This window comes from Odocoileus virginianus, chromosome 20 (genome assembly GCF_023699985.2).
Source record: "Odocoileus virginianus isolate 20LAN1187 ecotype Illinois chromosome 20, Ovbor_1.2, whole genome shotgun sequence".
NCBI lineage: Eukaryota > Metazoa > Chordata > Mammalia > Artiodactyla > Cervidae > Odocoileus > Odocoileus virginianus.
In genome coordinates, this window is record NC_069693.1 from 21,381,737 (window position 1) to 21,395,153 (window position 13,417).

At 38.8% G+C, this 13,417-nt stretch overlaps 1 protein-coding gene across 1 annotated transcript; it reads right to left on the minus strand.

Annotated features, from left to right (window-relative positions):
• Window positions 1-5,344: 5,344 nt before the first annotated feature.
• On the minus strand, window positions 5,345-12,861 carry CMTR2 (cap methyltransferase 2). The gene is made up of 2 exons (XM_020908584.2): window positions 12,562-12,861; window positions 5,345-8,874 (listed from the first exon to the last, which is right to left on the minus strand). Exon 2 carries the CDS (start codon window positions 8,853-8,855, stop codon window positions 6,558-6,560), a length of 2,298 nt encoding a protein of 765 aa, XP_020764243.2. The 5' UTR covers window positions 8,856-8,874; window positions 12,562-12,861; the 3' UTR covers window positions 5,345-6,557.
• Between the last annotated feature and the right edge of the window lie 556 nt (window positions 12,862-13,417).

Sequence of the window (13,417 nt, forward strand, 5' to 3'; positions counted from 1 at the left end):
AAACAGTGGAAACAGTGGCTGACTTTATTTTTCTGGGCTCCAAAATCACTGCAGATGGTGACTGCAGCCATGAAATTAAGACGCTTGCTCCTTGGAAGAAAAGTTATGACCAAACTGGACAACAAATTAAAAAGCAGAGACATCATGTTGACAACAAAGGTCCGTCTAGTCAAAGCTATGGTTTTTCCAATAGTCATGTATGGATGTGAGAGTTAGACTATAAAGAAAGCTGAGCACTGAAGAATTGATGGTTTTGAACTGTGGTGTTGGAGAAGACTCTTAAGAGTCCCTTGGACTGCAAGCAGATCCAACCAGTCCATCCTAAAGGAGATCAGTCCTGAATATTCATTGGAAAGACCGATGTTGAAGCCGAAACTCTTCCTTTGGCCACTGATCCAAAAAGCTGACCTATTTGAAAAGACCCTGATGCTGGGAAAGATTGAAGGCAGGAAGAGAAGGGGATGACAGAGGATGAGAAGATTGGATGGCATCACTGACTCAATGGACATGAGTTTGAGTAAGCTCCAGGAGTTGATGATGGACAGGGAGGCCTGGCAAGCTGCAGTCCATGGGTTCGCAGAGTCAGACATGACTGAGCGACTGAACTGAACTGTACATCAACTATACCTCAATAGTGTGTTGTTAGTTACTCAGTTGTGTCTGACTCTTTGCAACTGCATGGAGTGTTAGTTCACCAGGATCCTCTGTCCATGGGATTCTCCAGGTAAGAATACTGGAGTAGGTAGCTATATCCTCTCCAAGGGATCTTTCTGACTCAGGGATCAAAACCAGGTCTACTGCATTGCAGGCAGAATTCTTTACCATCTGAACCACCAGGGAAGCCCTATACTTCATTAAAATATATATAATACTAAAAATAAAATGTTTTAGAGAGTAGAAAAATCAATCAATTTCAAATTGAACAACCCAAAAAGTATGTGCAATAAAAATAGCTCCAGGAATAGATTAACATTACTAGAGTTATTAAACAGTTGCAGGAATGATGTTTACTCTTAAAAAATAAAAAGTAAATTTATTAGGATGTTTGTGCTTGTTTTGAATTTTCTCAGCTAGCCTAATACAAAGACATTTTTCAGCACTGGAGTTCACTGGAAACAGAATAGAAACTCCTAAAAGTCTAGACAATAAAAGCACATCTGTATTGCCCAGGGTCTTTTCCAGTGAGTGGGTTCTTTGCATCAGGTGTCACGATGGGAGACATCATGGGTCATGGTGAAGAGTTCTGACAAATGTGGTCCACTGGAGAAGGGAATGGCAAACCACTTCATTATTCTTTCCTTGAGCACCCCATGAACAGTATGAAAAGGCAAATAGATATGATACTGAAAGATGAACTCCCCAGATCGGTAAGTGTCCAATATGCTACTGGAGAACAGTAAAGAAATAACTCCAGAAAGAATGAAGAGATAGAGTCAAAGCAAAAACACCACCCAATTGTGGATGTGACTGGTGATGGAAGTAAAGTCTGATGCTGTAAAGAACAATACTACATAGGAACCTGGAATATTAGATCCATGAATCAAGGCAAATTGGAAGTGGTCAAACAGGAGATGGCAAGAGTGAACATCAACATTTTAGGAATTAGCAAACTAAAATGGACTGGAATGAATGAATTTAACTCAGGTGGCCATTATATCTATGTGGGCAATAATCCCTTAGAAGAAATGGAGTAGCCATCATAGTCAACAAAACAGTCTGAAATGAAATTTTTGGGTGCAACCTCAAAAATGACAGAACGATCTCTGCTTGATTCCAAGGCAAACCATTCAATATCACAGTAATCCAAGTGTATGCCCCAACCAGTAATGCTGAAGAAGCTGAACAGTTCTATGAAGACCTATAAGATCTTCTGGAACTAACACCAAAAAAGATGTCCTTTTCATTACAGGGGACTCAAATGCAAAAGTAGAAAGTCAAGAGATACTTGGAATAACAGGCAAATTTGGCCTTGGAGTGCAAAATGAAGCAGAGCAAATGTTAAAGAGTTTTGCCAAGAGAATGCACTGGTCATAGCAAATACCCTTTTCCAACAAAACAAGGGAAGACTCCACAGGTGGACATCACCAGATGGCTGCAATATTAAATATTATTAAATCCCTGGTAACAGGCTGAACTCATGCTCCTGCACTTGGTGTAAGTGAACACAGAATGACTACACCTAGTTAATCTATTAGACCGCTATAAAGACATGACAATCAAGATCTTGAGAAAATTAGAGAAACACTGTATTTGTAATTGAGTTTATAACCTATTGGGCTTCCCAGGTGGCACTAGTGGTAAAGAACCTGCCTGCCAATGCAGGAGACTAAAAGACGCAGGTTTGATCCCTGAGTCAGGAAGATCCCCTGGAGGCGGGCATGGCAACCCACTCCAGTATTCTTGTCGGAGAACCCCCATGGACGTGGGAGCCTGGAGGGCTCCAATCCAGAGTCACAGAGTTGGACAGGGCTGAAGCGACTTAGCACACATGCCCATACAACCTTTATGTGAACATAAGCAGATCACACTTTTACAGAAAATTTTCAGTTGAGTGAAACCAAATGCTAACCTATGCTGACAGGTAATTTCCAAATATTTTCACTAAAATATTTCATATTCATTAAGAAAAGCTGGTATCTTCCATATTTATGGTTATAAATCAAAACATTCCAATATAAACTTGTGCTTATCTAAAGATAAGTTACCTTCATTTTCTGTATTGGCCAAAACTAAGAAAGACAACAGAATGAGGAGAAAAATTCCTTATTAAAAACTTTAATATAAACTGTACGCTGATGAGAAATACAAAATCATAAATTTATTGAGGATTATTATTTTAACCACATGCCCTAAAACATGCCAAGATATTATAAGTGACTATATGCAGTATCAAGCTTTTAGCTTTTTGTTACTCGGCCATTAGGCCACCCAGAAAAGCATCTACTATCCAAACAAATTTATTTGGGAACCGTGAAATTTTTGTTTTATAGTTAATTCTGCTAAGATCAGCCAGAAATGAGTTTTAATCTAACTTAAGAAAAAAAAAAAAAGGTGGGGAGAGACCTATTACCAAATAATTGAGTCTCTTTGCAGTAGTAACTATGTGCAAATATTCAGCCAGGTCCTGCAAATCTGTAGTACCATCTATGTATAATAATTTTTCATCATTTTAATAAAGGATATACTAGATATTACTTGGAGAAGAAAATGGCAACCCACTCCAGTACTCTTGCCTAGAAAATCCCATGGACAGAGGAGCCTGGTGTCCATGGGGTCACAAAGGGTCAGACACGACTGAGCAACTTCACTTAGATATTACTATATTAAAAAAAAAAAAAAAGATATTACTATATTAAATCTAAGTTTTGTTCAAACTGTATTAAAACATTATAAAGGGAATTTAAGATCATATAATTATAACAGTGTAATTAATGGTTTTATTTATTAGGCTTCCCCAGTGGCTCACCAGTAAAGAATCTGCCTCCTGCAACACAGGAGATGTGGCAGGAGGCACGGGTTCGATCCCTGGGTCAGAAAGATCCCCAGGAGAAGAAATCCAGTCCAGTATTCTTGCCTGGAAAACCCCCTGGACACAGGAGCCTTGTGGGCTATAGAATAAAAAATAAACAGAAAATCTCTCATGCTTTGGTTAAAATCTTTATAAGCATGTACTGATTTTATAAAAAGTAATAATCATTTATTGCTTTAAATGACTCAAAAAACTGAAACAAAATTAAAACATCTCCTTTTTCTTACTTTCATCTTAAAAAGCAAAAATACACTAAACAAAATACATTGCCCTTTGTAAAGAATCAATGAAAAATATTAGAATATATAGAAATATATAGATAGAATATATAGAAACATATATATATATATAATATATAGAAATATTAGAAATATAAGAATTTGGGTTTATAATCAACACTTTCATTCTAAAAAAGTGAGGTATTAACTAATTTTATATACTCACACCACAGTACCTTAACAAATGTTAAAAATAGTTAAATATCTGGAAATAAAAGATAAGGTTTAAATATTTAAAAGGACTTGTATTCTCATCAAAGATTAAATAAAATAACAAAAGTATAAAGATTTTTTTCAACTCCCCTAGTAACTTGTTACTTTTGTTCCACTTTGATATCTTTGGAGTAGAAAAAAACTTTTAATGCAAATCTTTTTGAACAAAATAACGACTGTAAAAATGGAGAAAGTCCACAAATCTGGATTTTACATTGACTCAGAAATTTTCAAAACTTTGACATTAGCATGATATATAAAAGCCTCCACTAAAATACAAAACTGACTTTTCCCTTGGAAAACATAAAACAATATTGAAGAAATTAAGTGTATTTTAAGACCGATTTCTCTGAGTTTGTCAGGAAACACATCTATGATGATTAAATTTTATGGCTGTTAAAAATTCTTTTCAAAAAGCAACACAATTAAGTTAAAATTTTCAAGACCCCCCCCCAAATTTTTAATAACAGGAACTACTACCTTGATAACCTACACAAATCATCTCATCTTACGTTCTTCCTCTACTTTCTTATTCATTTCTCAGACATTATTTTTCCTTCCCTTTTTCTCAGAGCAATTTCTGAAAATCACTGGTACCTGTCAGCTACACCCCGTTCAATTTGAATCTTCCTTGAGGTTCTATCTCACCTCAAGAGCAACTCTGAATTCAGTAAGCCATATGAAAAGCAACTGATCCCAAACACGGATTAAAAAACAAATACATTCTAGTATACACCAGTATGTTACATATCCCAACACGGGTTAACAGTAAAAACAACTAAGCATTCAATACTTATTTGAGGGGCTTAAATTAAAAAGTTTTAATATCAGAACCTCGCCCTAAGCTTTCAACTTCATTCTAATCAAAGAGTTAAAACAGGTAAAAATAAACTGAGTCACTGTATTGGACCCCATCAACCAAGGCATAAAGTCTAATTAAGTGCAAAATGGTTTCCCAAGAGTGGTTTTTAATTCTGTCCTGGTAACCAATTTTCTATCAGATGTCTACCATTACACAACTGTAACAGCTTTCATAAAGTCACCAGTAGGAAATCACATTTCTTTCAGAAATCTACCTCAAACACTCACATCCTCCCGGTCAAGAACTAAATATAACCTCTTCCTCTGTCCCTTAAGTATTCCATTTCTTTCCTGAAGTAGAGCTTCTGTAAATATTGCAACATTAAGGAATAAATTTTAATGAATACAAATCAGAGAATATGAAGGAACATTAGCTTCCATTAAAGCTTTACTTTAAAAAAAGTGTTTCCAAGTTATATTTTTTAATTCCCCCATGATTCTCTTTAAAAGAATGAACACAAAATTTCTCTGCTAATGACTTTATTCATGAATCTATAATGGAACTCAAAATAGCAAAGAACATGAAAAACTTCAGGTTAATATTTGTCAACTAAATACATCAAAGAATATTTATATAACTAACAAATATCTCTAAAATGCACATGTGAAAATACAAATATTCTTCACCTTGTGGAATTTCAAAGTAACAAAGATCTGCTTAACATAGCTGGCCACAATAGCCCAATTATACTGACAGATATATATAATGCAAAAGAAATCAACGTACCTGAAAAATAAACATCACATGGTTAATCTTTTGGTAAAGTGCTACTTTCATATGGAAAAAAGAATTTATGAAGATTACAAAAAGTTCATGTTATACCATCATTCTCAAAGTGCCAAAATTTCTCAGTATTCACTACGTTCATCACATTTGTATGTCCCCAATGAGAGACCATAAACATTATTTTGCAATCTTTTTGTTCACACATTATTTCCTGGAAGCTAAAAATCACCACTCCATTGCTAAATAAAACTTTTCACTCATATAAGACTGTTTTAGACACAGTAATTCTTCATTGTTTTAAATATGATCTTTGGTTTAAAGCTGTCCTGATAGCCTTTCTAGTTGGACTGTAGTTAGTAAAATATTTATAAAACAGTACAGTAGCTTCATTTGAACCACAAAAGTAAATTGGATCAGAGGCCTAAATGCAATGAATGGCACATATCAAGATGTCTAGAATGATGAGTTCCCCAAATTAGTAACTGACAAGGTCAATATCAAAGGAAATTAGTATTGCTGAAGAGTGGCTCATCTCTTTTCATCAAAGACCTCTATCAATTCATAACAGTATTAGCCATTGAGAGAAAATTAGTTGGAAAAAAAATCTAACCTGAAGGCACACAGGTGCAAATCTTAAGCAGATAAATAAAACCAACTAAACTGCATATGCACACATGGGTATGTCCAAGTATATAGACACTTCTCTGTGTGAAGCTGAATACCAGCACTATGGATCTTCTACCAGATAGGAAGCTCTATGCCTGTGTGTGTATATACCCTAGAGGTCAGACTAGCTGATGGGTTTTCCAGAAAAAAGTGAGACTTTAAATGATGCAAAACTTAGCCTTTCTTCAAAACAGAAGGTTTTAAATTAATAGCAAAGGAATGCAATAACAATGGAAACTGTAAGAAGCCATCAAGTTAAATCTCAGAAAGGACAAGATCAACTTCATAACTGAAGGCTGCCGATTTCTTCTCTCTCCCCTTGAATAATCAAATGCAAATACCTTTTAGCAATGGCAGCATTCAAATCCCACAAAAAGTCAAGGAGTGCACCTTTAAGGAGCACCTCCATTGGCACAAACTGTAAAACCTGCTGGGGTGCCTCAGCATTAACCAAATCTCTCAACAATTCATTCACATTTTGCAGATACTGAAAAAATGGGTTTGGAAGATCCTGATAACCAACACAAAGCAGGACTGCACAAGTTTTCAGGGGCTCAGAGGATATGGGACAAGAAAATGTGATGAATCTAAAACAGCTGTGGAGTACAAAGATCAAACCAGCCATAAACCTTGTAAAACAAGAAAGTATAGGCAAAATCATAACATCTCCTGTATGAAGCTGTTGCAATGAATGTAGTATGCAGTCCAAAAATAACTGCTGGTAAGTGGGGTCTCCATCATGAAGCAATGAACAGCTAAAAGTCATGAGTGCAGCTGATTCCAAGAGTCGAACTTCCAATGGTATGTGCATTTTGATATTATGGAGAGCTGGGAAACCCACTAGCAGGCACTTTATCTGGGTGCTGGGTTCTTCATCCTGATGATCCTGAAGGCACTTGGTAAGGCTAAACAATTCAGAAAATATCAATTCTTCAGAAAAAACATGACAAGAACAACAATGCTGCTGTTTTGGCCTAAACTTAAGATCAAAATTCAAGGCTCCTCCTAATGACTTTTCAACTGCTTCATTAAGAGCCTTTAAAATCTCACCATCACAGAAAGGAGAACACTTTACCTTTGGCAATTTCTTTCCCTGTAAAACCTGCCATAAGTGACACTCAAGATTGAAAGCTGTCCCTTCCAAAACAGAACTTTGCCCAGGATGATATGTAGCATGTTCTTCAGCCCAACTGTTAAAGTACCCTTTGGCCACCTTATCTTTCCAGGAAAGGGTTTCTAGCATTTTCCTTTCATTGTAGGTTTTAAAATATTTGTTTCTCTGCCCAAACCATTTTGTATTTGTACTGCAGCCAATGTTAGATTTTTTCACTAGCCAGTTATTTCTGGAAAGAGGCTTCAATTGAAACTTTTGCATGAAATACTGAACAGCATAGTCCCTTAAACTATTCAACTTTGCTTGCTCCCCTTTTCCCATGTACTCAAACAGACGAATGTTCTCAGAAATAGTCTCTAGTTGGTATTTATGAAAGAACATGCAACATTCTTCATGTTTTCTAAGAAAAGATTCTGGAATCATGTGATGGGGAAAGAGAGCTTTCTTGGTCATTTCAGACCCAAAATTCAGCACCATCTTAGATAAAAGAGGATAGATTGTCTCTCTGCCCTTATAGTAGAGACATACCACATAGACTTCTGAGTTTCCTGCCTTGCTAGTAGCTGGTTTGAAAACATGAACTTGATCAAAAGAACAGTTTAGTAGGTACATAAGATTTATGGAACAATGTTCAAACAAAGTAAACATCTTCAGAACAAAAGAGCCACCATTTCCAAGGGTCATCAGAGCAGTGACAGCTTCACAGTAATGCAAACAAGAGACTAAAGCTTCTTGTTCACCTGGGTTTCCTTGGCAATCAAAACTTCCATCTGCAGTGATCAAGTGAATGGTACCCATACTGCTTATGAAATTCTGAAGTCCAGTCAGATATTTCAAGGTCATGATATCACCAGTGTTATCTGGACCAAAGTACCAGCAACGCAAGGTATTTGCAATAAGTCGGTCATCCATAATCATCGTAAGATTGTCATTTGCCTCATGGTAAGGATTCAGAGTATTAGCTACCCAATTCCAATCACAGGGTAATCGGTGGGATTTTAAGTAGTGATTGAGACTAGCTATAAAAGCTCCAGGAGCTTCACAAAGGTGTAGAGAATTCAGTTTTCCATTCTGAAAAGCTTCCTGTGGAATAAGTGGAAAGCTGCACAAAATTTCATGAAACTTACACCATGCTTGAGTACAAAGTTCAGCATTTACAGATTTTCTCACATGAGAAATTATTTTCCCAGCTTTGTTAGTGAAAGCCGTGTGCTCATGCCACTCATCCAATTTCTTATCACTCAGTAGGTTTTTCACTTCATTTAGGGAGTTCTTCAAATCAAGGAATGCACCGAATTCCATGTGGTCACAGGTGAAAATCTCACTGGGATCTGGTAACTGCCATTCATTATTAAGTGGTTTGTCATAAGAAAAGTTCTTGGCAAAGAGTTCAAAAATGTCAGCAAGAACATCTGGGCTGAATGTCTCAGGACTTGAACCCAGTGGTTGCTTTCTGCACTTACTCATTTTCAAATCAAATCAAAATCTAGAAAAAGAAAACACACAATTAAGTGAATCAAATTTTATTAGTGAGTGAAGTCTAATCCACAGCAAACTGGATCACAATCATGACAAATCACATAAAATAGGTAGACTAATGTGAGTACAATTCATTACATATTGAGGCAATTTGGAATAAAGAAAGAATAAAAGCACTGATGTCCAATAAACCTAGGCTCAAATTCCAGTACTGTTATTTACAGCTTAGTAAAGTGGCCACGGGCAAATAACTTTACATCAGTTTCTTCTTTAAAAACTTGAGGTATTATTTTTTAAGATGAGGATGAAACATGTTAGCATACACGAAAGAACATTCATCAGTGAATGGCAGCTCCTATTACCAAAGTAACACACCTAGTTCCTCCCCAAAGTTCTGTACCCATGGCTGAGACACCACCCACAGGGACCCAAACACATGCTTAGAGGAAGATTTATCCTTTTGCTCAAACTACTAACAAGTGACTTTTAGCCCTGTTTTTTAGCTCCCTCCAAATCTCACTTCCTTCCAGGAGAGATTCCAGCACCTGAACCCAGCATGGCTCCTGCTATGACCTCTCTGCCCCCACCCACTTAAACTCACCTATGAGGACTGCCAACTATGTCCTCTGTCCAGGTTTGACTCCTGCTAAGTCATGCACTTTGGTGGTACCAAATCACCTTTACAGGCCACCAACCAGCAAACACCCGTCACCATACTACTTGTCAACTGTGGTGAACTTGACAGGTTAGCCTCTCGCTCAATGCTGAAACTGACCTATAGTTCACCCTGGCATGTCTCTAAACTTCCTGCCTCATAAGGTTGGTCAGACAGCTCCATGTTTATTTATATTATAAAATATTATCTTTTTATTGCCACAAAAACTTAATATACTTTCATAGAATAATTTTAAACTGAAGAAATATCCTTAATGAATATATAAATTACAAATAGTCACTCTACATTCTGTGCTCTAACACTGTCTAAGAAACCAAAAACATCTGTCCACTGGAAACGAAAAGGGATGCAAGTTAAGGAAGAAAGGCTTAACGGCATAATGTTGAAAAAGTTCTAAATTCCAGCAGAGACAGCAATGAGTATTAGATGGTACTTGTTGGCACAGTGTTAATCAACAGGTGCTTCAGTTCATGACTTCTGGGTTTATTTAGCATATTCAATACATTCTACATCAGTATGAAGATTAAAACAGGAGATAAAAGACGAGTGAGCACCACAATAAACAATAACAAAAGAAGACTGTATTCCATTAGCATTTACTTTGTACTCAAAATACTTTTTCATCCTTTTATATTTTGTTTAAATTACTTACAAGTCTGTCTGTGCCATTCTGTGCTCAGTCGCTCAGTCATGTCTGACTCTTTGCGACCCCATGGACTGTAGCCCGCCAGGCTCCTCTGTCCATGCGGATTCTCCAGGCAAGAATGCTGGAGTGGGTTGCCATGCCCTCCTCCAGGGGATCATTCAAACCCAGGGATTGAACCCAGGTCCCCAGCATTACAAGCAGATTCTTTACCGTCTGAGCCACCAGGAAACCCCAAGAGCTTGCAAACTTCCTGAAGTAACAATTATCTTAGTCATTTCTGTTTGCCACAGTATATTTACCCCAAAATTGTGGATAACAGTCACAATAACCTACTAATATATTTTTCTTACCTTAGGTCTATTTTTTTTTTTTTTTACTGTTAGAATATTTAGACAAATTTCTGACAGAAAGCAAAAAGGAAGCATTTTCACATTCACTAAAATTTTAATTGAAAGTAAATGCACAAGGACTACAACAAGTTATTCTGTCCTAATTCACACTTTGCTTACTGGAAACTACAACTTTTAGATTTCAACTATATTCTATTTTGGAAAAAGTCTGACTTTAGTCATTAACTTCACATACCAATTAATGGCTATAAGTAAGCTCTGAAATCTTACCTAAGCTAATACGTAATTACTTTCACAGGAGAACAACTAAAGTGGTTCAAACACTCCACTGTTCTCCCCGCCTATACTTGTGGAACATGGACCAAAATTATATATTATATATTTATATATAAACTGTATATCATGTTGAAAAATGTTCAGGTTGATAACACACAACTTATCCAAACGTTGTTTCCTACAAATTCCCAGAATCCAGCTGCTTCACACTCACTCCAACTACCAACCTTCTGATTAGAAACACGTATCAACTCTTTTCTGAACTACTGCCACAGCCGTCTCACTCCTCTCTTTGCTTCTACCCTTGCCTCCGCCATTCTATTCTGAAACACACCCACCAGAGTAACTCTGAAAAACCTTAGATTGTAGGGCTGCTGTGCTGTCAAGGCTCCCCGTTTCACTCCGAGTAAGTGCCAAAGTCTTTACAATAGTCTACAAGGCCCTAGAAGATGTCTGTTCTCCAGCCCCAGCCCATAGCTAACCTAATTTTCTCCTACTACCCCTTTTTTTCATTGTGTTCCAGCCCCACAGGCTCTCTTGCCATTCACTTAAAAGCCCAGACACAACAGCAAGGGGAGTCTTTGGACAGTCAGTCCCTCCACCTGGAATGCTCTTCCCTTCCCTTATCTCCTTCAAGGATTTACAGAAGTGTCATTTTTTCTGTGAAGCCTCTGACATTCTAATTTAAAATTGCATCTCCCATTAACAATGGTAGAGGTAAGAACTTTGCTGTCTTTTCCTATGACACTCTTTCCTTCTAACATGTGAAAGTGAAAAAGTGAACGTGAGGTCACTCAGTCGTGTCTGACTCTTTGCGACCCCCATCGACTGTGGAGCCTACCCTGGAAGTTTTCCAGGCAAGAGTACTGGAGTGGGTTGCCATTTCCTTCTCCAGCGGATCTTCCCGACCCAGGAAATGAACCCAGGTCTCCGGCATTGTAGGCAGACGCTTTACCATCTGAGCCATCAAGAGAATTTACTTATTTATGTTTACTATTTTTTATGTCTTCCCAAAACTACAACCTAAGCTTCAATGGGCAGGGATCTTTGTTTTCTTTACTCACTTATTAAGAAGTTAGAACAGTACACAGAAAGCATTCAGTAAGTATTCATGGAATAACTAAAGGGATTTCAGACTAGCCCAAAAGGCGTGCCTCTGATCAGGTTCTGAATATAAGTCTTAGCAAAGAACTTCAACGTCACTCTAGCACCTCACACAAAACAAAAACAAAAGTGCATATGGTTTACAAGATACAAGGAAAAAGTTTTCAGTATGATCCTCTGGAAAAGGTTCCTCTGTCCCTCTTATGAAGCACTCCATAAAGCTTTGTGGCATCATCATTCAGCTACGAGGGTCAGTATTACCATTGCTGTTTTGCAGAATTGAGTAGGAAGTCATGTACCCCCTGCCCAAAGCCACGAAGGGAATACCCGCAAAATTCACCGGCCTAACACAAAGTCTCATTAATAGCTGTTACTCCTCCAGTTAACACTTGCAAAGAAATTTTAGAAGAGGTGCCAACAGCTCCACCTCCTCACAGCAACAGCGAAAATAATGCCTAGTGTGTATCCAGTGCCTTACTTTGCGCCAGGGGCACCCCAAATCTCGTTTCCTCTAGGTGGAAATTAGTCTCAAGCTCCATTCGAGCGGCCCAGTCCCTGACCCTGAGGAAACAGCCCAAGACTCTGCCTAATCCACTGGAAAGTCGAAGGAAGACCCGGGTTCGGAAAGTGGGCCTGAATTACCTTCGCTCACGCCCACCTCAGCCCCCAGAGTCTAGAGAGGCTGCGCTTCACTCGCTCTCCTCACTCAAGGAGGGCATTCTCCACTTCCACTCCTGGGGATGATTCCCAAGAGCATCGCTACTGCAGGTCTTCTGAGCCCTGGCACAGGGATGGGAGGTGGCGCGCCGGAAGGTCGAGAAGGAGGCAGGAGCGGCCCTAGGAACACGCAGAGCGGGAGCACAACTGCAGCCCGCACCGCCGCTAGACTCCGGCGAACGGAGGCCCAAAAGCCCTAACACACGCACTGCGCGTGCGCCTCAAGGCTGAGCTGGCGTCTTACGTCAACGTTACGCACGTCGGCGATGCTCGTAAGAGACCTCTCCTCTCTCGGTTTCGTTTCTCCGCTGGGTGCTGAATCTGGGAAGCGCCAGCCTCCCGCCCAACGGTCGCTATGGCAACTGCGCGCTCGAACCGAGCGTCCTTTGGCCCCGCCCCCCGAGGGTGGAGGCGTGGAATGGGGCGAGGACAACCTGTCCCGGACACGCTGGCCCCGCCCACCTGGGCCCTGGACCCCCGAGGTTCTCTCGCTTTGGGGTAGAGTTTAGCTTTTAGCAGAAAGAAAATGAGGTTAAAAAGCCAAACTAGGGAAACTACAAAAATACTGTTATCATGGCATACATATATTTATAAACGAGTAAAACAACCTTCCTTCTAGATAGCATATTAAAAAGCAGAGACATTACTTGGCCGACAAAGGTCCATCTGGTCAAGGCTATGGTTTTTCCAGTGGTCATGTATGGATGTGAGAGTTGGACTGTGAAGAAAGCTGAGAGCCAAAGAATTGATGCTTTTGAACTGTGGTGTTGGAGAAGACTCT

Bases quoted from the DNA above. Each gene is read 5' to 3' on its own strand.
- CMTR2 (XM_020908584.2), bottom strand. From the start codon at position 8,855: ATGAGTAAGTGCAGAAAGCAACCACTGGGTTCAAGTCCTGAGACATTC.